The 21797-nt window shown below is 48.9% G+C and overlaps 2 protein-coding genes across 4 annotated transcripts in view; both read left to right on the forward strand.

The window, feature by feature from the left end:
* The first annotated feature begins 57 nt into the window (after positions 1-57).
* Positions 58-5989, forward strand: LOC122943884 (selenoprotein Pb-like). 3 transcript variants are annotated; one of them, XM_044301974.1, is made up of 5 exons: positions 58-410; positions 1901-2125; positions 3955-4167; positions 4362-4497; positions 5484-5988. In XM_044301974.1, exons 2-5 carry the CDS (start codon positions 1923-1925, stop codon positions 5931-5933), a joined length of 1002 nt encoding a protein of 333 aa, XP_044157909.1. In that variant the 5' UTR covers positions 58-410; positions 1901-1922; the 3' UTR covers positions 5934-5988. The 3 variants fall into 3 exon arrangements, with proteins under 3 accessions (XP_044157909.1, XP_044157907.1, XP_044157908.1); XM_044301972.1 differs by having other exon boundaries at positions 5481-5987; XM_044301973.1 differs by lacking the exon at positions 58-410 and adding an exon at positions 1732-1778 and having other exon boundaries at positions 5481-5989.
* Positions 5990-13914: 7925 nt separating this feature from the next.
* The window catches only part of ZSWIM5 (zinc finger SWIM-type containing 5), a 46513-nt gene continuing 38630 nt past the window's right edge, over positions 13915-21797 (forward strand). Inside the window, exon 1 of the mRNA XM_044300832.1 lies at positions 13915-14419. Coding sequence (XP_044156767.1) covers positions 13936-14419 — 484 coding nt within the window. The 5' untranslated portion in view covers positions 13915-13935. The remainder of the gene's footprint in view (positions 14420-21797) is intronic.

Genomic DNA, 21797 nt, shown 5'->3' on the forward strand with positions numbered 1-21797 from the left:
TGTGGAGGGGGTGGGGGCTGCCTCTGGGGGTAAAGTACAAGACCCTGTGCAGACTGTGCCACACACTGCAGCCGGAGGAGCAGCAGAGCGGACTGTGCCACACACTGCAGCCGGAGGAGCAGCAGAGCGGACTGTGCCACACACTGCAGCCGGAGGAGCAGCAGAGCGGACTGTGCCACACACTGCAGCCGGAGGAGCAGCAGAGCGGACTGTGCCACACACTGCAGCCGGAGGAGCAGCAGAGCGGACTGTGCCACACACTGCAGCCGGAGGAGCAGCAGAGCGGACTGTGCCACACACTGCAGCCGGAGGAGCAGCAGAGCGGACTGTGCCACACACTGCAGCCGGAGGAGCAGCAGAGCGGACTGTGCCACACACTGCAGCCGGAGGAGCAGCAGAGCGGACTGTGGGTGAGCAGAGGGGATCGGGTGGTCGTCGTCGTCTCCGCGCTGGTCACTTGTTTACTGCATTTTCTCCACATAAATGAAAAAAACATTTTCTGCAAAATGAAATCAAACGTTGCGGCTTCAGAAAATATTCAGAATATTCTGTAAAAGTCACCGCTGTTACCGCAGAGCGCGACGTGTGGCGCAGAAACACGAGAACCGCCTCTAACATCACAGTACAGGCCACAACGGGGACGTTTTTAGTTTTTATTTATTTGTTGCTTCTTTAGGTTTTTTAAATCATTTATTGTTTTGTAAATATGATATTTTCCCTGCAGTTGTACTTGTGATGTCTTAGGCCATCTGCACACCTTGCCGATTACGTCCGTTTTTTCCTTGCAGATTCTCATGTAGAGAAAGAACACAGCGTAAGGTCCCTTTCACACGAGCGAGTTTTCCGCGCGCGGGTGCAATGCGTGACATGAACGTATAGCACCCGCACTGAATCCTGACCCATTCATTTCAATGGGTCTGTGTACATGAGCGTTGTTTTTCCCGCATCAGTTCTGCGTTGTGTGAAAATCGCAGCATGTTCTATATTCTGCGTTTTTCACGCAGCCCTGGCCCCATAGAAGTGAATGGGGCTGCGTGAAAAACGCATTGCATCCGCAAGCAAGTGCGGGTGCAATGCGTTTTTCACTGATGGTTGCTAAGAGATGTTGTTTGTAAACATTCAGTTTTTTATCACGCGCGTGAAAAACGCATCAAAACGCATTGCACCCGCGCGGAAAAAACTGAACAACTAAACGCAATCGCAGACAAAACTGACTGAACTTGCTTGCAAAATAGTGCGAGTTTCACTGAACGCACCCTGAACGCATCCGGACCTAATCCGTCACGCTCGTGTGAAAGGGGCCTAAGGGCTCGTTCACACAGACATTTTTTGCTTTCCGTATACGGTCCGTACACAGAACCATTCATTTCAATGGTTTTGCAAAAAAATAAAAAATGTACTCTGTATGCATTCTGTTTTCGTATTTCCGTGTTGCTGTTCCGTTCAAAGATAGAACATGTCCTATTATTGCCGGCATTACGGACAACGATAGGACTGTTCTATCAGGGGCAAAAAACGGAATGCACGCGGACGTCATCTGTATATGGATCCATTGAAATGAATGGGTCCGTATACGGAACACAAAAATCGGACTGTAAACGGAAAAAAAAGAGTCCTAACACATGCGGTTTTAGATGCAGAAATGCACAGCAATTCCTCTGTACCTTCTGCATGTTTACTCGCCGTGTGCAAGGTATGTTACGTAGACGCACTCGCTGACTCATTGTGCGGCCGCTGTAATACGGTTCCGGGGCGCTGAGAGGAGCACAGAAACTGAGGTATGTGCCTGGAAATGACAAGCGGCTGGCAGTTACGTGTGAATGATCCCCATTCCCTTCCAACCTGAGACATCTGATAAAAACAGTCGCCATAATCTGCGTCATTGGATTCTTTTTTCCAGGTTTGAGGTTCCGATCTCCATCATGAGGGGCCCCGCACTATTTACCGCCTCCCTCCTGGGGCTCCTGGCTGTGGTCTCCTCGGCACACAATGAGACATCATTTTGTAGGTCGCCGCCTCACTGGAGCGTCGCGGACGAGGAGCCCATGGGGCGGTCAGTGGGTCAGGTGACCGTGGTCGCACTTCTACAGGCCAGCTGCAGTTTCTGCCTCGTCCAGGCTGCCAGGTAAGTCCGGTTATAGAAGTGTGCGGGAAATAAGCGCCATTGTCTGGCTGAAGCATGTACCGCCATCCGGTGCCGCTTGTCACGGGCAGTAGGTCCGCCACCCAGTGGGTGACCAGACAGATGACCCCATGTCTGTAGAGGGGACAGGAGCCACCCATCCCGCTGGAGGACACTCAATATCTTCCCTGCCAAACTGATGCCGGATTAGTGGGATTTTACTGCGTGTGGCCATCTGACAATCCGGGACATTTGACTCCTGTCCGCTCTGCAGGTAGGAGGCAGCGGAGTCCGCGGACACCGCCGGAGCCGCACGCACACAACTTTCATTGTTTTGCTCTTTTTACTGGAAATTTTTAGTGTAAATATTAGCCGGACAAAGGTCGTATTTACCATCAGCGCCGGCTGCCGACCCGGAGCGACGCAGCAGCGCGGACACGTATAACCCTGCCCAGCACACATCATATGGGATCTGCGACCCCCCCTAATCAGTGTGAGGGGTTAAATCAAGAGCTCCTGGGATCAGGGATGATGGGAGTGATACCCTGCAATAGATCAGATTGTGAGCTTCTGGGAACAGATGTAAAAGGACTGTATTGTGAGATTGTGAACTCCTGGGGTCAGGGATGATGGGAGTGATACTGTGTGTAATATAGGGAAATTACATGGTGAGCTTCTAGGGACAGGGAGGATGGGAGTGATACTGTGTGTAATATAGGGAAATTACATGGTGAGCTTCTAGGGACAGGGAAGATGGGAGTGATATTCTTTGTGTACTTCGATGTTAGGGCTCATGCACACTCATGTATTTTCTTAACTTTTTTTTTTTTTTTTGCGGACTGTATGTGGAACCATTCATTTCAATAGGTCCGGAAAAAAACGGAAATTACTCCATGTGCCTTCCGTTTCTGTATGTCAGTTCCGCAAAAAAAATAGAACTTTTCCTATTATTGTCCGCATTACGGACAAGGATAGGACTGTTCTATTAGGGGTCAGATGTTCCGTTCTGCAAAATACGGAATGCACACGGATGTCATCTGTATTTTTTGCTGATCTGTTTTTTTGCGAACCGCAAAATACATATGGTCGTGTGCATGAACCCTCAAGGTAAGGCCTCTTGCACATGAACGTGTGCGCCCTGTCGCCATATTGCGGACCGCATTTGCGGATCCGCAATACACGGGTGCCGTTCCGTAGGCATTCTGCATCATCACGGATGCGGACCCATTCACTTCAACGGGTCCAAAAATCCGGAGATGCGGAATGGTGCAGAATGGAAGCACGGAACCCTATGGAAGCACTACGGAGTGCATCCGTGGAGTTTCGTCCCGTACTTCCGTTCCGCAAAAAGATAGAACGTGTCCTATCATTTTGCGGATCGGCCGAATCGCGGACCCATTAAACGGCTGCCCCACCGACTGTGCTCATCCATATGCGGGCCGCAGCACGACCACGGGGTGCACACGTTCGTGTGCAAGAGGCCTAACGCTAGCGACATTTCTACAGATCGGTGGTAGCAGGACGCAGGACTGTCCTGGGTGTTGTACTGGAATGTGGCCACCAGGGGGCAGCCTCGCCTCCACATTTCAGGATCCCACTGCCTGTACATGGGATGTAACACACAACCTTACCGTAAAGTGGCAATCAGATCCCTGCACTGGTTCTCACCACACATTAGTGCCACCAACCTGCATTAGGCCCTTTACCCAGGGGCCCCATACCATGATATGTACACCACTGAGCAGGAGTAGAGCTGGACAGGTTTTCATTCAGTGACAACAAGCAAAGATCCTGGAAATGAGGTGTAATGTAGCGGTGTTTTTGTCTTTCAGTATGGGTCCGCTACGCGATAAGCTGGCCGGTCGGGGTCTCACGAACATAAGTTACATGATTGTCAATGACCAGAGCTTCCTGTCTAAGCTCATGCTCCCGGAGCTGAGGAGGAGGGCTCCGGCGGGGATCCCCGTGTACCAGCCGCTCCCCAACCAGGAGGACGTGTGGGAGATCCTGGACGGAAACAAGGACGACTTCCTGATCTATGACAGGTGGGTGACAGCAGCTCCCAGACATGGCCTCCGAGGACTATGCAGGGACTGGACTCCTGATATCACAGAGGAGCATCATCCCCAAAAATCTCAAACCCCTTCCATCGTTCCCTCTGTACTAGAGGTGGATGCTCGGGGCCATCCGCTCCCTCCACGTCCTCCATAATGACGATGATCGTGTTTGTGCTCCACAGGTGCGGCCGCCTCACCTTCCACATCCGCCTCCCTCTCAGCTACCTCCACTTTCCCTATGTGGAAGCCGCCATCATCTCCACCTATTATGAAGATTTTTGTCAGAATTGCAGCTTTTACGCAAATGTCACTCAAATGGTAAAATTTTATTAATTTATCACCAGAAATGTAATGAGCGGAGCTGCACTGATACAACCGCAGATCCATCCCCGCGCAGTCGTATGAGGAATCCGCTGCTTCTAGAAGATTAAAAGACAACCTTTAGTTGGTTTCTTTCCGAAATTCTGTTTCATTTTGGTACAAAAAGTAACATTTTAGGGCACGTCTCCTTTTCCAACATCCCACAACAAGCGCAGCAAAAAAAAATGTCTGCACTGGATGCAACTTTTTCTACCAAATTGTGCGGATCGGTACAAAATGCAGCAAACAAAAGAGCAAATATGGGCCATTGTATCCTCGTAGTAGTATAGAGATGATAGAGCTGTGCAGATACATTGTATCCTCATAGTAATATAATATAGAGATGATAGAGCTGTACAGATACAGTGAATCATCATTGTAATAGAATACAGAGATGATAGAGCTGTGCTGATACATTGTATCCTCATAGTAATAGAATACAGAGATGATAGAGCTGTGCTGATACATTGTATCCTCAAAGTAATAGAATACAGAGATGATAGAGCTGTGCAGATACATTGTATCCTCATAGTAATAGAATACAGAGATGATAGAGCTGTGCAGATACATTGTATCCTCATAGTAATAGAATACAGAGATGATAGAGCTGTACAGATACATTGTATCCTCACAGAAATATAATACAGAGATGATAGAGCTGTGCAGATACCTTGTATTCTTATAGTAATATAGAGATGAGAGAGCTGCACAGATACATTGTATCCTCAAAGTAATATAATACAGAGATGATAGAGCTATACAGATACATTGTATCCTCTCAGTAATATAATATAGAGATGATAGAGCTGTACAGATACATTGTATCCTGATAGTAATATAATACAGAGATGATAGAGCTGTACAGATACATTGAATCCTGATAGTAATATAATACAGAGATGATAGAGCGGTACAGATACATTGCATTTTCTGTTTTGCAGCAGAATGCAACCATTGGGAATATTACTACAGATGTAAATCCAGATCGACGGTCAGACTCTAGGACTGCGGGCCCTGGAAAAGACAAACACAATGGAAATAAAGCTGATGAGCCTCATAATGACCATAGAGCCGACAATGAGCAGAATCATCAACCCCATCAACAAAAGAAGGGAGAACCTCATCAACCAATCGTCACTGACCGAGGACCTCATCAACCAATCATCACTGACCGAGGACCTCATCAACCAATCGTCACTGACCGAGGACCTCATCAACCAATCATCACTGACCGAGGACCTCATCAACCAATCGTCACTGACCGAGGACCTCATCAACCAGTCATCACTGACCGAGGACCTCATCAACCAATCGTCACTGACCGAGGACCTCATCAACCAGTCATCACTGACCGAGGACCTCATCAACCAGTCAGGAGTGAGACTGACCCATAGTGTTTGCGGAATAATTCTGTAATTAGTGTGACAACCTGTCATGAAAATAAATGAGGTTGTCACAGCTCCGCCCCCTCACTCATTAATATCCCTAAAGCCTCATTCACACGTCAGTGTTTGGTCAGTGATTTCCATCACTGACGTAAATCAATGACACGGCCCCTGGTGCCCTTGGGGGGGGGGGGGGGGGGGGGCTGGGCAGTGGAATAGTTGTATGTTACATTGTGTGGATTGAGTTCCTGGCCCCTCACACGGGAGCCCCCGCAGGCAGGGTCGACATCACTGGGTCATTCTATATTCTGTAGCCACTTCAGTAGATTAGATTTTAATTTGGTAAAAAAAATATTTCTGTACTTTCACACTAGCGTTCGTAGGTCCGTTCGTGAGCTCCGTTTGAAGGAGCTCACGAGCGGACCCGAACGCCTCCGTCCAGCCCTGATGCAGTCTGAATGGAGCGTTCAGCTGTCCGCCTGGCCGTGCGGAGGCGAGTGGATCCGTTCAGACTTACAATGTAAGTCAATGGGAACGGATCCGCTTGAAGATGACACCATATGGCTCAATCTTCAAGCGGATCCGTCCCCCATTGACTTTACATTGAAAGTCTGAACGGATCCGCTCAGGCATCTTGCGCACTTAGAATTTTTTCTAAGTTATTAATGCAGACGGATCCGTACTGAACGGAGCCACCGTCTGCATTAATATGATCGGATCCGATCGAACGCTAGTGTGAAAGTAGCCTAAAAAGATAAAATAAATCTGGAAAAATGTTCAGAAATTTGTCGTGGAAACTCAGGGTCATCATTAGAGATGTTATAGGGAGGAATCGGAAAATATGTGCCCCTCATGGGTGAGATTCTCGTCTCTGTGTTTTTCCGTAACTCTCCACTGTCCATATCTTCCTAACAATCGGAGGGGTTAAACTATGGAATTAAAGGGGAACTCCAATTTAATAAGAGAGTTTCCTGCTGCAGTGAAGCTCCTGCGCGCTCCAGAGGGGCCACTCCTGGAAATGAAGATTGTGCTGATGAACGGCACCAGCTGGACTGGAGGGAGGAAGGAGATCTTATGGAGACTGAGGGGGCCCTACACTGATGGAGCAGGAGCCATTCCTGTCGCCCCCTGGGGGTCATTTCCTGGGTGAGTGCCCTGTATCAGGGAAGTGGTGGTCTGGGGTCACTTTCAGGAGGAGGGGTCAGGCAGGTCATGTGATCGGTCACCTGCGCACAGGAAGAAAAAGAGCAAAATGTAACGAGGCAGGAAATGGGAGGAAACAATGTAGCAAAGGAGTCTGTGTTTAGGCTGCTTTCCCCCTGGAACTGCCTGCCGATCCGGCAATCTGCGTGCCAACAGACAGCATTTGTAGGCGGATCCGGCAATCTGCGTGCCAGTGGACAGCATATATAGGCGGATCCGGCAATCTGCGTGCCAGCGGACAGCATATATAGGCGGATCCGGCAATCTGCGTGCCAGCGGACAGCATATATAGGCGGATCCGGCAATCTGCGTGCCAGCGGACAGCATATATAGGCGGATCCGGCAATCTGCGTGCCAGCGGACAGCATATGTAGGCGGATCCGGCAATCTGCGTGCCAGCGGACAGCATATATAGGCGGATCCGGCAATCTGCGTGCCAGCGGACAGCATATATAGGCGGATCCGGCAATCTGCGTGCCAGCGGACAGCATATATAGGCGGATCCGGCAATCTGCGTGCCAGCGGACAGCATTTGTAGGCGGATCCGGATGCAGATCCATCTTACAAATGCATTGCAAGAACGGATCCGTCTCTCAGGAGAAACGGATCCGTTATATATATATTTTTACCAGTCTGCGCATGCGCAGATCAGAAGGACGGATCCGGCATTGAGGTATTTTTAATGCTGGATCCGGCACTAATACATTTCAATGTGAATTAATGCCGGATCCGGCATTCCGGCAACTGATCCGGGATTTTGGACGGAGATAATACCGCAACATGCCGCAGTATTTCCTCCGTCCAAAACGCCGTTCAGTGACTGAACTGAAGACGTCCTGATGCCTCCTGATCGGATCGCCCTCCATTCAGAATGCAGGGGGCTGAGACTGATCAGTTCTTTTCCGGTATTGAGCCCCTAGGATGGAACTCCTAGTGTGGAAAACGCTAGTGTGAAAGTAGCCTTACCCTGGCAGCCCCCGGTCACCGAGAGCGGCTCAAACCCACGGCAGGACACGCCGCGCCAATCAACAAAGAAAACTTTATTACCGGACTTCAGTACAATTAACTGCAACATGGCGGCCGCAGAGATGTATTGTGTCACACGGAAGAGACGTCGAGTATCCCACCCGCAGTAACAGATGATGGGAAATTAGATACAGGATTAGATACACAGCTCAGCAGACAGTATCACACAGGATAGGATTAGATACACGGCTCAGCAGACAGTATCACACAGGATAGGATTAGATACACATCTCAGCAGACAGTATCACACAGGATAGGATTAGATACACAGCTCAGCAGACTGTATCACACAGGATAGGATTAGATACACAGCTCAGCAGGCAGTATCACACAGGATAGGATTAGATACACAGCTCAGCAGGCAGTATCACACAGGATAGCATTAGATACACCTCTCAGCAGACATTATCACACATGATAGCATTAGATACACAGCTCAGCAGACAGTATCACACAGGATAGGATTAGATACACAGCTCAGCAGACAGTATCACACAGGATAGCATTAGATACACAGCTCAGCAGACATTATCACACATGATAGCATTAGATACACAGCTCAGCAGACAGTATCACACAGGATAGGATTAGATACACAGCTCAGCAGGCGGTATCACACAGGATAGGATTAGATACACAGCTCAGCAGACAGTATCACACAGGAGAGGATTAGATACACAGCTCAGCAGACAGTATCACACAGGATAGGATTAGATTCACAGCTCAGCAGACAGTATCACACAGGATAGGATTAGATACACAGCTCAGCAGACAGTATCACACAGGATAGGATTAGATACATAGCTCAGCAGACAGTAACACACAGGATAGGATTAGATACACGACTCAGCAGACAGTATCACACAGGAGAGGATTAGATACACAGCTCAGCAGACAGTATCACACAGGAGAGGATTAGATACACAGCTCAGCAGACAGTATCACACAGGATAGGATTAGATACATAGCTCAGCAGACAGTAACACACAGGATAGGATTAGATACACGACTCAGCAGACAGTATCACACAGGGTAGGATTAGATACACAGCTCAGCAGACTGTATCACACAGGATAGCATTAGATACACCTCTCAGCAGACATTATCACACATGATAGCATTAGATACACAGCTCAGCAGACAGTATCACACAGGATAGGATTAGATACACAGCTCAGCAGACAGTATCACACAGGATAGCATTAGATACACAGCTCAGCAGACATTATCACACATGATAGCATTAGATACACAGCTCAGCAGACAGTATCACACAGGATAGGATTAGATACACAGCTCAGCAGGCGGTATCACACAGGATAGGATTAGATACACAGCTCAGCAGACAGTATCACACAGGAGAGGATTAGATACACAGCTCAGCAGACAGTATCACACAGGATAGGATTAGATTCACAGCTCAGCAGACAGTATCACACAGGATAGGATTAGATACACAGCTCAGCAGACAGTATCACACAGGAGAGGATTAGATACACAGCTCAGCAGACAGTATCACACAGGAGAGGATTAGATACACAGCTCAGCAGACAGTATCACACAGGATAGGATTAGATACACAGCTCAGCAGACTGTATCACACAGGGCAGGATTAGATACACAGCTCAGCAGACAGTATCACACAGGAGAGGATTAGATACACAGCTCAGCAGACAGTATCACATAGGATAGGATTAGATACACAGCTCAGCAGACAGTATCACACAGGATAGGATTAGATACACAGCTCATCAGACAGTAACACACAGGATAGGATTAGATACACGACTCAGCAGACAGTATCACACAGGGTAGGATTAGATACACAGCTCAGCAGACTGTATCACACAGGATAGGATTAGATACACAGCTCAGCAGACAGTATCACACATGACAGGATTAGATACACAGCTCAGAAGACAGTATCACACAGGATAGGATTAGATACACAGCTCAGCAGACAGTATCACACAGGATAGGATTAGATACACCGCTCAGCAGACAGTATCACACAGGATAGGATTAGATACACAGCTCAGCAGACTGTATCACACAGGATAGAATTAGATACACAGCTCAGCAGACAGTATCACACATGACAGGATTAGATACACAGCTCAGCAGACAGTATCACACAGGATAGGATTAGATACACAGCTCAGCAGACGGTAGCACACAGGATAGGATTAGATACACGGCTCAGCAGACAGTATCACACAGGACAGGCTGAGATACGCTGACTAGGTCACTTTTGGCAGAGACACTAGGTAAAAGTGTGAGAGATCAGGGAGAGTAAAGAATGGTGGCCGGACAGAGGGCTTATTAGACAGGAAGCTGCTGTAATGTCTGGATCGCTCTGCGAGGTCATTCAGGGTCCCCGTCCTCACACACCCACCCTGCACCCCCTGTTTACACTGGGCTGACCGCCCTCCCCCATACTGAAGGATATGACATATGACATCCTGCAGCTGGGATGTGAGGTGGTACAGGCTATAGATCACCGAGGACCCCTGCCCCCAGTGCCAGCGCTGGAGACCCTCACATAAAGGTCTACATCATAATACAGGGATGATGGGAGTGATGCACTGTGTGAGAGATAGCTAGACCAGGCTGTGAGCGCCTGGAGACAGGGATGATGGGAGTGATAAATTAAACAATTTCCTATTTTATTGTAAATAAATTGCATAATGTAACGCTTTGCAACTTGCTTTGTGTTTCAATTCCCTGCCATTGTCATTATCTCTGAGTGCTGTCAGTGAATTGAAATATTCTAGTTCACATTGAGAGCTTGACAGCCTATCCTGATAATGTGCTGCTCATTACACGCATGACAACTCCCATCATGTTGCCAGTGGTGCAGCTTTAGGGGCTTAGCCCGAACAGCCTGCCGGATCTGAAACAACAGGCCTCTCATGACATATGGGGGCTCAGGAGCTTCACTCTGCCCCCCCCGTGTTACAATATAATTGATTATATATTTCATACAATCAGGGGCATAACTATAGGGGTATCAGTGGTCTCAGTAGAGACCGGCCCCTAAGCCACGGGGGCCTACATGGACCCCCTCTGGACAGCGGGGCATTGGAGCCTTCAGAGACCGGCACAGGATGAGCCGGGCAGCGTACAGCTTAGGAAACCGGCCCGCTGGCAGCCGCATGGAGGTAAGTAGTTTTTATATGACACCAAAGGTGGGGGACTAAGGGAACATTTCTTGCACTGGCAAACATTATAGGAGGGCATTATTTGTACTCGCACACATTATAAGGGGGCACTTTTTGTACTGGCACACATTATCAGAGGGCATTTTTTGTACTGGCACACATTATAAGGGAGCGTTTTTTGCACTGGCACACATTATAAGAGGGTACTTTTTGTACTGGCACACATTATAAGAGGGCACTTTTTGTACTGGCACACATTATAAGAGGGCACTTTTTGTACTGGCACACATTATAAGGGGGCATTTCTTGTACTGGCACACATTATAAGGGGACATTTTTTGCACTGGCACACATTATAAGAGGGCACTTTTTGTACTGGCACACATTATAAGGGGCACTTTTTGTACTGGCACACATTATAAGGGGGCATTTTTTGTACTGGCACACATTATAAGGGGGCATTTTTTGCACTGGCACACATTATAAGGGGACATTTTTTGCACTGGCACACAATTTAAGACGGCACTTTTTGTACTGGCACACATTATAAGGGGCACTTTTTGCACTGGCACACATTATAAGGGGGCATTTTTTGTACTGGCACACATTATAAGTTGGCATTTTTTGCACTGGCACACATTATAAGGGGGCATTTTTTGCACTGGCACACATTATAAGGGGACATTTTTTTGTACTGGCACACATTATAAGGGGGTATTTTTTGTACTGGCACACATTATAAGGGAACATTTTTTGTACTGGCACACATTATAAGGGAACATTTTTTGTACTGGCACACATTATTAGGGGGAATTTCTTGTACTGGCACACATTATAAGGGGACATTTTTTGCACGGCACACATTATTAGGGGGCATTTTTTGCACTGGCACACATTGTAAGGGGGCATTTTTTGCACTGGCACACATTATAAGGCGTCATTTTTTGCACTGGCACACATTATAAGGGGACATTTTTTGCACTGGCACACATTATAAGGGGGCATTTTTTGCACTGGCACACATTATAAGGGGGCATTTTTTGCACTGGCACACATTATAAGGGGACATTTTTTGCATTGACACACATTATAAGGGGGCATTTTTTGCACTGGCACACATTATAAGGGGGCATTTTTTGTACTTGTGCACATTATATGGAGAATTATTATTGCTGGGGGACTATAGGGACCATGATTGCTAGTATGGGCACAATGGGGGCCTTATTTGTATTGGGGGGACACTGTTTCCTGAGCGCAGCCATCTTTTAGTGCACCGTGTGCCAGTTATTATTGAATAAGGCGCTGTCTGCATGGTACTAGTATTTTCGGGCGCTGTCTCTGCAGTGCATGATGGGTGTTCAGAAGGAGGATGGAAAAGTAGGAAACTAAGATGTTTCTTCGTCATGGCGGTCTGGTCCGAAAGGAGAAGATAAAGAAAGAGGAACGTCTACATCAGAGGAGACGTCACTGGATGTGACAGGTACGTGGTGCTGTGGTTTTCAGAAAGGCTTGGAGCACCCCGGCCCCTGGTCACAAAGCACTGGGGGGGGGGGGGGGGGAGGGGGGCAAGCTGAACTTTTGCAGCAGGGCCCATGAGCCTTTATCTACGCCCCTATATGATAGGCCGGGGTATCTGATGGGCAGCGGATATGATATGTGGGGAATACACAGCTATTTAATCACACACAATTTTACTAGTGGAGGATATTTTAGTCGACCCCAAAAAAAAAACAAAAAAAAAACTATTATACACTATGCAAAAAAAAAAGAAGGCAGCTGCATGAAGCCCCATCTGCGAAGCCCTCACCTTACACCACAGTATACCCAGCGCTGTATACACAGTATACCCGGCTCTGTATGCACAGTATACCCGGCGCTGTATACACAGTATACCCGGCTCTGTATACCCGGCGCTGTATACACAGTATACCCGGCTCTGTATGCACAGTATACCCGGCGCTGTATACACAGTATACCCGGCGCTATATACACAGTATACCCGGCTCTGTATACCCGGCGCTGTATACACAGTATACCCGGCTCTGTATGCACAGTATACCCGGCTCTGTATACACAGTATACCCGGCTCTGTATGCACAGTATACCCGGCGCTGTATACACAGTATACCCGGCTCTGTATACACAGTATACCCGGCTCTGTATACACAGTATACCCGGCGCTGTACACACAGTATACCCGGCGCTGTACACGCAGTATACCCGGCTCTGTACACTCAGTATACCCGGCGCTGTACACGCAGTATACCCGGCTCTGTATACTCAGTATACCCGGCTCTGTATACTCAGTATACCCGGCGCTGTATACTCAGTATACCCGGCGCTGTATACACAGTATACCCGGCGCTGTACATCTGCACTGTGTACATTGAGCTCTGGGCTTTGACAGCTGCTGAGTGTCACATTCCTCTCCGGCTTCCTGGCCTTTCTTGTTGCCGACCAATCAGCGGCCTCCTAACTTGCGCGGCCCCGAGAATGGACCAATGAGATTGCAGTTCCTATCCGCGGTCCCGGGAAGCAGCCAATCAGACGTCTTGTGTGAGGGGCAGGTGGACGCGCGGCGCGGCCCCTGGAGTCAGTCAGTCAGAGCGAGCCGAGCGGACATGGCGGAGGGTGAGAGAGCTCCGCCGCCGCTCCAGCTCCCCCCGGCCAAACGGCTGTGCTCCCGGAGCTGCCCGCCCCCCCAGCAGTCTCCCCAGCAGCGAGGAGCCGCCGCTCGGCCCCAGTATCAGCCCGAGTCCCTTCTGGACTGCGCCGCCAAGGCGGTGGCGGAGAAATGGGCCTTCGAACGGGTGGAGGAGCGGTTCGAGCGGATACCGGAGCCCGTGCAGCGCCGCATCGTCTACTGGTCCTTCCCCCGCAACGAGCGAGAGATCTGTATGTACTCCTCCTTCCAGTACCGAGGCGAGGAGCCGGGGGCCCCGGCCGGGGGAGCCATAGGAGGAGCCCTGGGGCCGGGCCAGAGCTCTGCCCTTCCAGGCATCGGGGGTCCTGGGGCCCCGGGGACCGGCGGAGGCGAGGGTCTGCCCTTCCGACGGGGGATAAGACTTCTGGAGAGTGGCTGCGTGGAGAACGTGCTGCAAGTCGGTGAGTGGCCCTAATGTGCAGGGTGGGGGCCCGAATTCAGGGAAACTGATAAAGGGGGGGGGGGGGGGCTGTGCCGGATGACTGGGCCTGGAGCTTACAGGAGTGTTGGGTAGTACAAGGCCTCTGGTGTCTGGATAGGGTCAGGACTGTGGAGGTTCAGGATCAGGACCCCAGTGAGGGGTCCGGGGTCAGGACTATGGAGGTCCGGGGTCAGGATGCTGCTGAGATGATGAGTCCGGGGTCCGGATCCTGCTGAGCTGATGATTCCGGGGTCCGGATCCTGCTGAGATGATGGGTCCGGGGTCAGGATCCTGCTGAGATGATGGGGCCACGATTAAGATCCCAGTGAGATGATGGGTCCACGATTAAGATCCCAGTGAGATGATGGGTCCACGATTAAGATCCCAGTGAGATGATGGGTCCACGATTAAGATCCCAGTGAGATGATGGGTCCACGATTAAGACCAAGGCCTCTTGCACACGAACGTTGTGTTAACGTGGCCGTATTGCAGCCCGCATACAGCGGGTCCACAATACACAGGCACTGGCCTGTGTGCACTCCGCATCACGGATGCCGACCCATTCACTTGAACGGGTCCGCAATCACGGAGATGTGGAACGGAAGCACGGACCGGAACCCTACGGAGCGCTTCTGTGGTGTTTCTGTCTGTGCCTCCGCACCACAAAAAAATAGAACTTGCGGACGGATCTCGGACCTATTCAAGTTGAATGGGTCTCGATCTGTCCCGGCTGCAAATTGCAGTCCCCAATGCACGGAACAGACGCACAACGTTCGTGTGCAAGAAGCCCAAGGGTTTGTTTTGGAACTGATTGAGTGATGGGACCCGTTTAAGGCTCAGGTTGACTGTGTACAGATCATAGTTCGGCGTGAGGACCAGTCAAAGCTGTGTTTCAGTACTGGGACCAGTTTCAGTCCTAGACCCTGGTTGATTTTAATTGAGTGTTGGAACCAGTTGAAGTTTCGGTTGAGAATTGGGACCAGTTCATGACACTGGTTGATTTTTGGAACCAGTTCAGATCTTTGGCTGAGGGTTGCTGATGGTTCAGGACCATGGATGATTGCTGTGAATGGAGATCCAGTGTGAAGTCTTGTTAATGAGTGAGTCCCATTCAGGACCACGGACTATTGACAGAAGCAGGTTCAGTCGATGAGTGATGTGACAGGGGATGGAGGGCTCTGGGTGACACGAGGGCCATCACGTACGTCTTGGTTGGGTTAGGACAAGGGAAGCTGAGTGATGAGACCGTGGATGAGTAATGAGACATTCAGTTCTGTAAATGAGGTGTGGGGCCGAGCCCGGGGACTGATGAACTGATCAGCGCTCCGGCTTCCTGTCAGAGCTCGGCGTCATGTCCTCGTCTTGTGTCAGGTTCAGTGATGGTCATAGTCCTGGATCTTCTGACCTCGTTAGACACAGTGACCTCCTTTACATTCTGTGAAGTTCAGCATTTTTCAGAAAAGCCTTGGTAGATTAGTTCTGCACGTGAGCCGTCACCCCTGCCTGTTTTATGGCCCCCCTTTATTATAGGGGTGCTCTGGATGTGGGACGTTAACTCTAAAAGCTCAGGGTGTTGGGGTCCTTGTCAGTCCTGACTTTCAGCATGAGCACACACAGAAGGCCGTCCTATCCGGTGATTTTCTCCTAGATGTTTCGTGGTCTACCTGTTTGTGGGGTGTCTGGCCGGTCACAGCCGCCTCCAGTGCAGTTTTCCTTTATTTACTATGTTTATTATTATTATTACCATTTTTGTTTGTTACATTGTAAACCACTCGCCCTCATCATCATCCCCATCATTCTCCTCCTCCTGCTTTTTTGTAATTATGTTTGTTTCTAAGGAAGCTTTGCTAATAAGTGACATTCTCCAGACAAGCGCAGAGATTATCCCCCCCCCTTATCAGCGTGGATTGACTAACAGGCTTTGTAGGGTAAAATCCCCGGGCCAGACAATCACAAGGCTGTCAGGCTGACAAAGCAGTGACAGTGTCAGAGGGCAGCTCGGCTCTAGCTGTCCCTCTTCCTGGGGGGTGGGGGTGCACAGATCTAATTGACGCGGTGTTGTATCTCAGCCTCTGATGGCGGACGGCTGTTTATCTCTCCCTGGTATTTTCTTTCACGGTGAGTTTTTCAGATGCAGTAAATCGATTCTCCGGGGCGACTGCCGCTCTAATCTCGCAGGAAAACAAAAATAAAATGATCCTTCCGGACGGACGAGCGAGTAGAGCGCTATTAAAATTGATTCATCCGATTCTGTGAAATTGCGCCACGTTGGCGGCCTGCGCTTCCACATTACACCACGTCCAAAATACTGGGGTGGATCGCAAACATCACGCTGCGGCGCTTTCACCGTCTGGTGCAAATGTAGAAGTTGTCGGTGCCGATTATAGGGAAGTCTGAACGTGAACAATGAGCGCCTGCAGTTATCAGGTCCGATCAATATTAGTGACAATCTTTTCAGACGAGTTACAGAACCGGTGATCGATTCCTCATGATTATGTCGTTCCGGGGTCGTGATTGATTCACTGGGGTCACCAGTTCTGAATCAGCGGTGGTTCCGGTAGAAGATCGCAGCATTTGGACTGTTCTAGTATGGACTATTCGTCCACTCATCCCTCTGACCTCCATTTTATTTAAAGGGCCATACACGGTTGAATAATGTTAGCTATCAGAACAGTTTCCTGAGGCGAATGTCGCTGTTGTACTCATCAGACCGGGGGTATATCTCCGGCCTGCTGGACTCATGGCATGGTTCCCACCAGTGATCTCCAACCTGCAGTTACAGAACTACAACTCCCGCCTTCTGGCTATCAGGGCATGCTGAGAGTTGAAGCTTCCCACCAGCTGGAGAGCCACAGGTTGGAGACCGCTGGTCTGCAGAGTGCATAGGACAATGGCTGATGTCTTCAGGGCTTGGCATCCGGCTTTAGATCTCTGATTATCATGTTTGCATTTGACTCACCTTTGGGGGGGGGCTGCCAGGACAATCCACGCCTTCGTTAGAGGTTAACGCGTTTCCGCAGCTCGGTGCGGACTTCTTGTGTCATACCCATTGTAACACACAATGAGGAGGTTTGTATCTTCATCCCAGGCCTGATATCTCCCACTTGTCGTAGGCAGGGCTCCCCCAGAGTTTCCACTCGTGTGATTGCGGACGCCCCACCGATGGGAGCCATGAAAGGGTCACTTGTTTATAAGCAGACACCCTTCCTATTTTTTTTCCAGGGTTATGGAATTTCGTTAACTTCTTCCAGAACCCAAAAGCCCTAAAATCGTAACATTTGGCTGCAAGTTTCCAGGAGGAGGGAAAGCAAGAACTCCAAAGCCTTCTTCCTCCAGCCGCTGAAAACTTTTAAATGCAGTTTCTTTCATCCCTCAGAGGCTTTTTTTATTCCCAGTTCCAGATTCAAAGGGATTTAATTAGGCATTTAGAAAAAAAAGAGGAACAAAGCGGCTCAGAAAGAGGCCATCAGCGTTTGTAGTGTGCAGGGCTGGCTGTGTGCAGGGATGTGCACTCACAGGCGGCTTGTGCCGCCATCTAGGTTTCTGTAAATGATCTCTGCATCCGCTGCTCACCTCGGCCGTGGATACCGCCGACCACAGACCACACACAGGTCGCTGCAACTACGTGCAGCGGTTTTAGCTCCAGTAACAACGTCCGGGACATTCTCGGCAGATATTTTGCCAGGATACAAATGGGAAAAATTGTGACCAAAAATAAATCCCTGCTGTTCCGTTATTTCCCTTGTGATCAGCACTTTCATTCTGATCTGTGGCAGTAATAGTGGTGGCCATCTACCGCCAAGTAGATCCGTATCTTCCTGTGCGGCAAAACATTGTCAGCGGCTTCAGTTCCTAATTCTGCCAAGCCTGTCCACCATGCTTCACCTTCCCACATCTCTCATCTCTATCAATGTACATTTGATAAATGGTTTCTGGTTTAAAACCATGTGCTCGTCTGTACTTGGGTGAAGTCCGCGGTGGATACTGCGCATAAATTGACATGTTGGCAATTTCAAATCTGCAGCGCATGTCATTTTACGATGCAGATTGTTTACGCAGCGTGTGGATGACATTTCTTGCAGTCCAGTGCTGTAAAGTAATACGAATTTGCTGCAGATTGTCCTGCACACAGGTGCGGGGAGACTTGCAGAAATTTCGTATGGATTTCGGTACCAAATCTGCAAGTGTTAGTAGCAGATTTTGATGCAGTTTTACCACAGATCTCATCCTTCCATTAGAAAGGGTGAAATCGGCACCAAAAATTGCACAAAGAACTGACATGGTGCAGATTTCAAGATCCGTACGGAAGGTAAATTTCTGCACGGAAGAAAAAAGCAAAGCGTACGTGAGACTTTGCTGGCATTGGATTATGCTGCGGTTTTTCCACATGTAAAATTTGGGTGGGAACAATAGTGCGTAACCTGCAACGTGTGCAGGTGGCCTTAGGGTGCCGTCACGTGTGCATCATATCCCTATGGGGACTAGATGTATCTGCGGTAAAAGTCTGTGTGAAAACATGAGCCGTTACTGATTCTCTGAAGCCCAATTTCTCCATAGATTTCCTGAGAATATGCGCATTAGGATTTCAGTGCGTATGAGGCAGCCTTAGGGCTCATGCACACGAAGGTTCAGTATACTGGCCTTTTTTTTTTGTTCAGTATGAGTTACTTAGGCCTCTTGCACACAACCGTTTTATTTCCCATTTACGCTCCGTTTTTTGCGTTCTGTATACGGACTGTATATGGAACCATTCATTTCAGTGGATCCCCCAAAAAAACAGAAGGTACTCCGTATGCCTTCCGTTTCCGTATTTCCGTTTTTCTGTTCCGTCCAAAGACAGAACATGTTCTATTATGGCTCATGCACCCGACCGTGCTGTTTTTTGCGGTCTGCAAATTGCGGAACGGAACAGGAGGTCCATTATAGAAATGCCTATTCTTTTCCGCAAAACGGAAAAGAATAGGACATGCCTCATCATTTTTGCAGGGCCACGGAACGGAGCAACGGATGCGGACAGTATCTTTTGCGGACCCATTGAAATGAATGGTTCCATATACAGAACGCAAAATACGTTTGTGTGAACAAGCCTTTATTGTCCACATAACGGACAAGGATAGTACTGTTCTATCAGGGGCCAGCTGTTCCGCAAAAAACAACGCACATGGGCGTCATCCGTATTTTTAGCGGACCGCAAAATACTGAAAAAGCATATAGTCGTGTGCAAGAGGCCTTATACCAAAAAAAGGAAGTGTCTCCGTATGCTCTCCGTTTCCGTATTTCCATTTTTCTGTTCTGTTCAAAGATAGAACATGTCTTATTATTGCCCGCAAATCACGTTCCGTGGCTCCATTCAAGTAATTTTTCTATGTAATTACTGTATATGCCATACGGAAAAATGGAACAGAAAAACGGAATAGAAACGGAAACACAACTGAAACAAAAAACGGAAAAACTGATCCGTTAAAAAAAGGCCCACAAAACACTGAAAAAGCCATATGGTCGTGTGCATGAGCCCCTAGGCTACATGCTTGCAGATAAACGTTGTTTGTTTCCATGTCCGTCCGTTTTTGTTCTTTTTTGCGGATAGGATGTGGACCCATTCATTTTAATGGGGCCGCAAAGAAAAATGTGGACAGCACACCGTGTGCTGTCTGCATCAGTATGTCCGTTCCGTAGCCCCGCAAAAAAAATTGAACATGTCCTATTCTTGTCTGTTTTAGGCATTGTTACAATGGATCCGCAAAAAAAAAAACGGATGGCATCCGGACCACAGAACACATACAGTCGTGTGCATGTAGCCTAATAGAAACGCTATAAATGTGTCCTGATTAACCCCGCGCGGACCCGCAGCCTAGATCTGGCTGCCCAGGATTCAGTGTCCAGTGGTTCCTCCTCTGTAACAATGTATCACATCCACCCCCCGGATACATGGGGATCATTGTGCTCCGTGATGAGCTCATCAATGGGAACTGGTTTAGATTTACTGGAGACGGTAAAAAGTTCATGACGTGAAGGTCCGTGAGTCCATAGGATACAAGGAGCCGACAGACTCGCTCATTATTGTCTTATGAGGTAAAATAATCCTCATCTCTCATGGGAATCGTCAACCATAATGCGTCCATGTGTCACATGACATAGTTGCTCCGCGCTCTCATCCTGCGGTCGTCAATGCGCCGTTCTGAGGAGACCCAGTAACATCGTTATATCATACGATTGTAAGAAGACGGGGGTGATACAGATAGGGATTGCATTTAGCGCTGCTTTTACGACTTGCCGATGGCGAATTCACACTGTCCATAAATCGGAGCTTATAATGTTATTATCCCTTCTGATTGATCCCTGCATCTAGAAGGAAAGCTATGGTTGGTCTCCAGGTTTCTCTTTCAGTTCTTGTATCAGATGAGATCGGACAGAAAAACAGGTTAAACTGTGACATGCACGGACCAGTCCGTTGTACAGAGCCCTGCGAGGGGCCTGAGTAGTCTCCTGGCGGCAGATCAGACGTGGCGTCCTGTAGGCAACCCCTGGGAACGGTACAAAGATAGTGCAAGTTTTGCTGTATGTAAATTGGGGTTTACAAGGGTCCTTAACCTGGGCGAAGATAGAAACACAATGAGAACTGTGTGAATAAGCCCTAAAGGGGGATTTACATGTTACTATTATTTGGCAGATTAACGGTAATTAGCGTTCATACGAATACTTGTTCCTGACAATCTGCTCGTCTAAGGCTGCAGCCGATCACCCGATGAATGAGCGAAGCGCTTGTTCATTGGGTGACTCTGTCGTTCTCGCAGGCACGCCAATTATTGTTTCTGGGCAGCATATCATACGGTCTAAACGGCGATCTGCTGCCCAGAAACAATGCAGCTGTAGGAGGACGAGCGAGAGCAATGGCGACTGCTCGTTTACATACTGTGGAGGAGATTGCTGTATGTAAATCCATCACTTCACCTCCCGACAATCTGCTGCTGGGCGCGAGCATATCCACCTCTGTTCTCATCAGGTGAGGAGATTGCGCACATTGAGTCGGCGTGGTGGGATCCTCCGTCAGCCCCCTGGGGGTGGTAGTGCCTCACCTCTGCTCTGGGGCAGGACACGGTTCGTTAGTGTAAGCTGCTGGAACTTGCTTGTAGAACATACTTTTCATGACTTAACCCCTTTCCTGCCCTAAGCGTAAGAAACTGGGGGGGCTGATGAGGCGCTGGGTGGACGCAGTCTCGCTGCCGATTGCGTTGACACCACGTGTTTTCTGGGGACAGCAAAAAATGCGCTGGGATTTCTTTTCTAGCACTTGTATGAGAAAATCTGTGTCCAACCCCAGCTTTCCACGTGCGCCATTCCCAGTGATAGTCTGATTA

Source organism: Bufo gargarizans, chromosome 7 (assembly GCF_014858855.1).
Source record: "Bufo gargarizans isolate SCDJY-AF-19 chromosome 7, ASM1485885v1, whole genome shotgun sequence".
Classification (NCBI taxonomy): domain Eukaryota; kingdom Metazoa; phylum Chordata; class Amphibia; order Anura; family Bufonidae; genus Bufo; species Bufo gargarizans.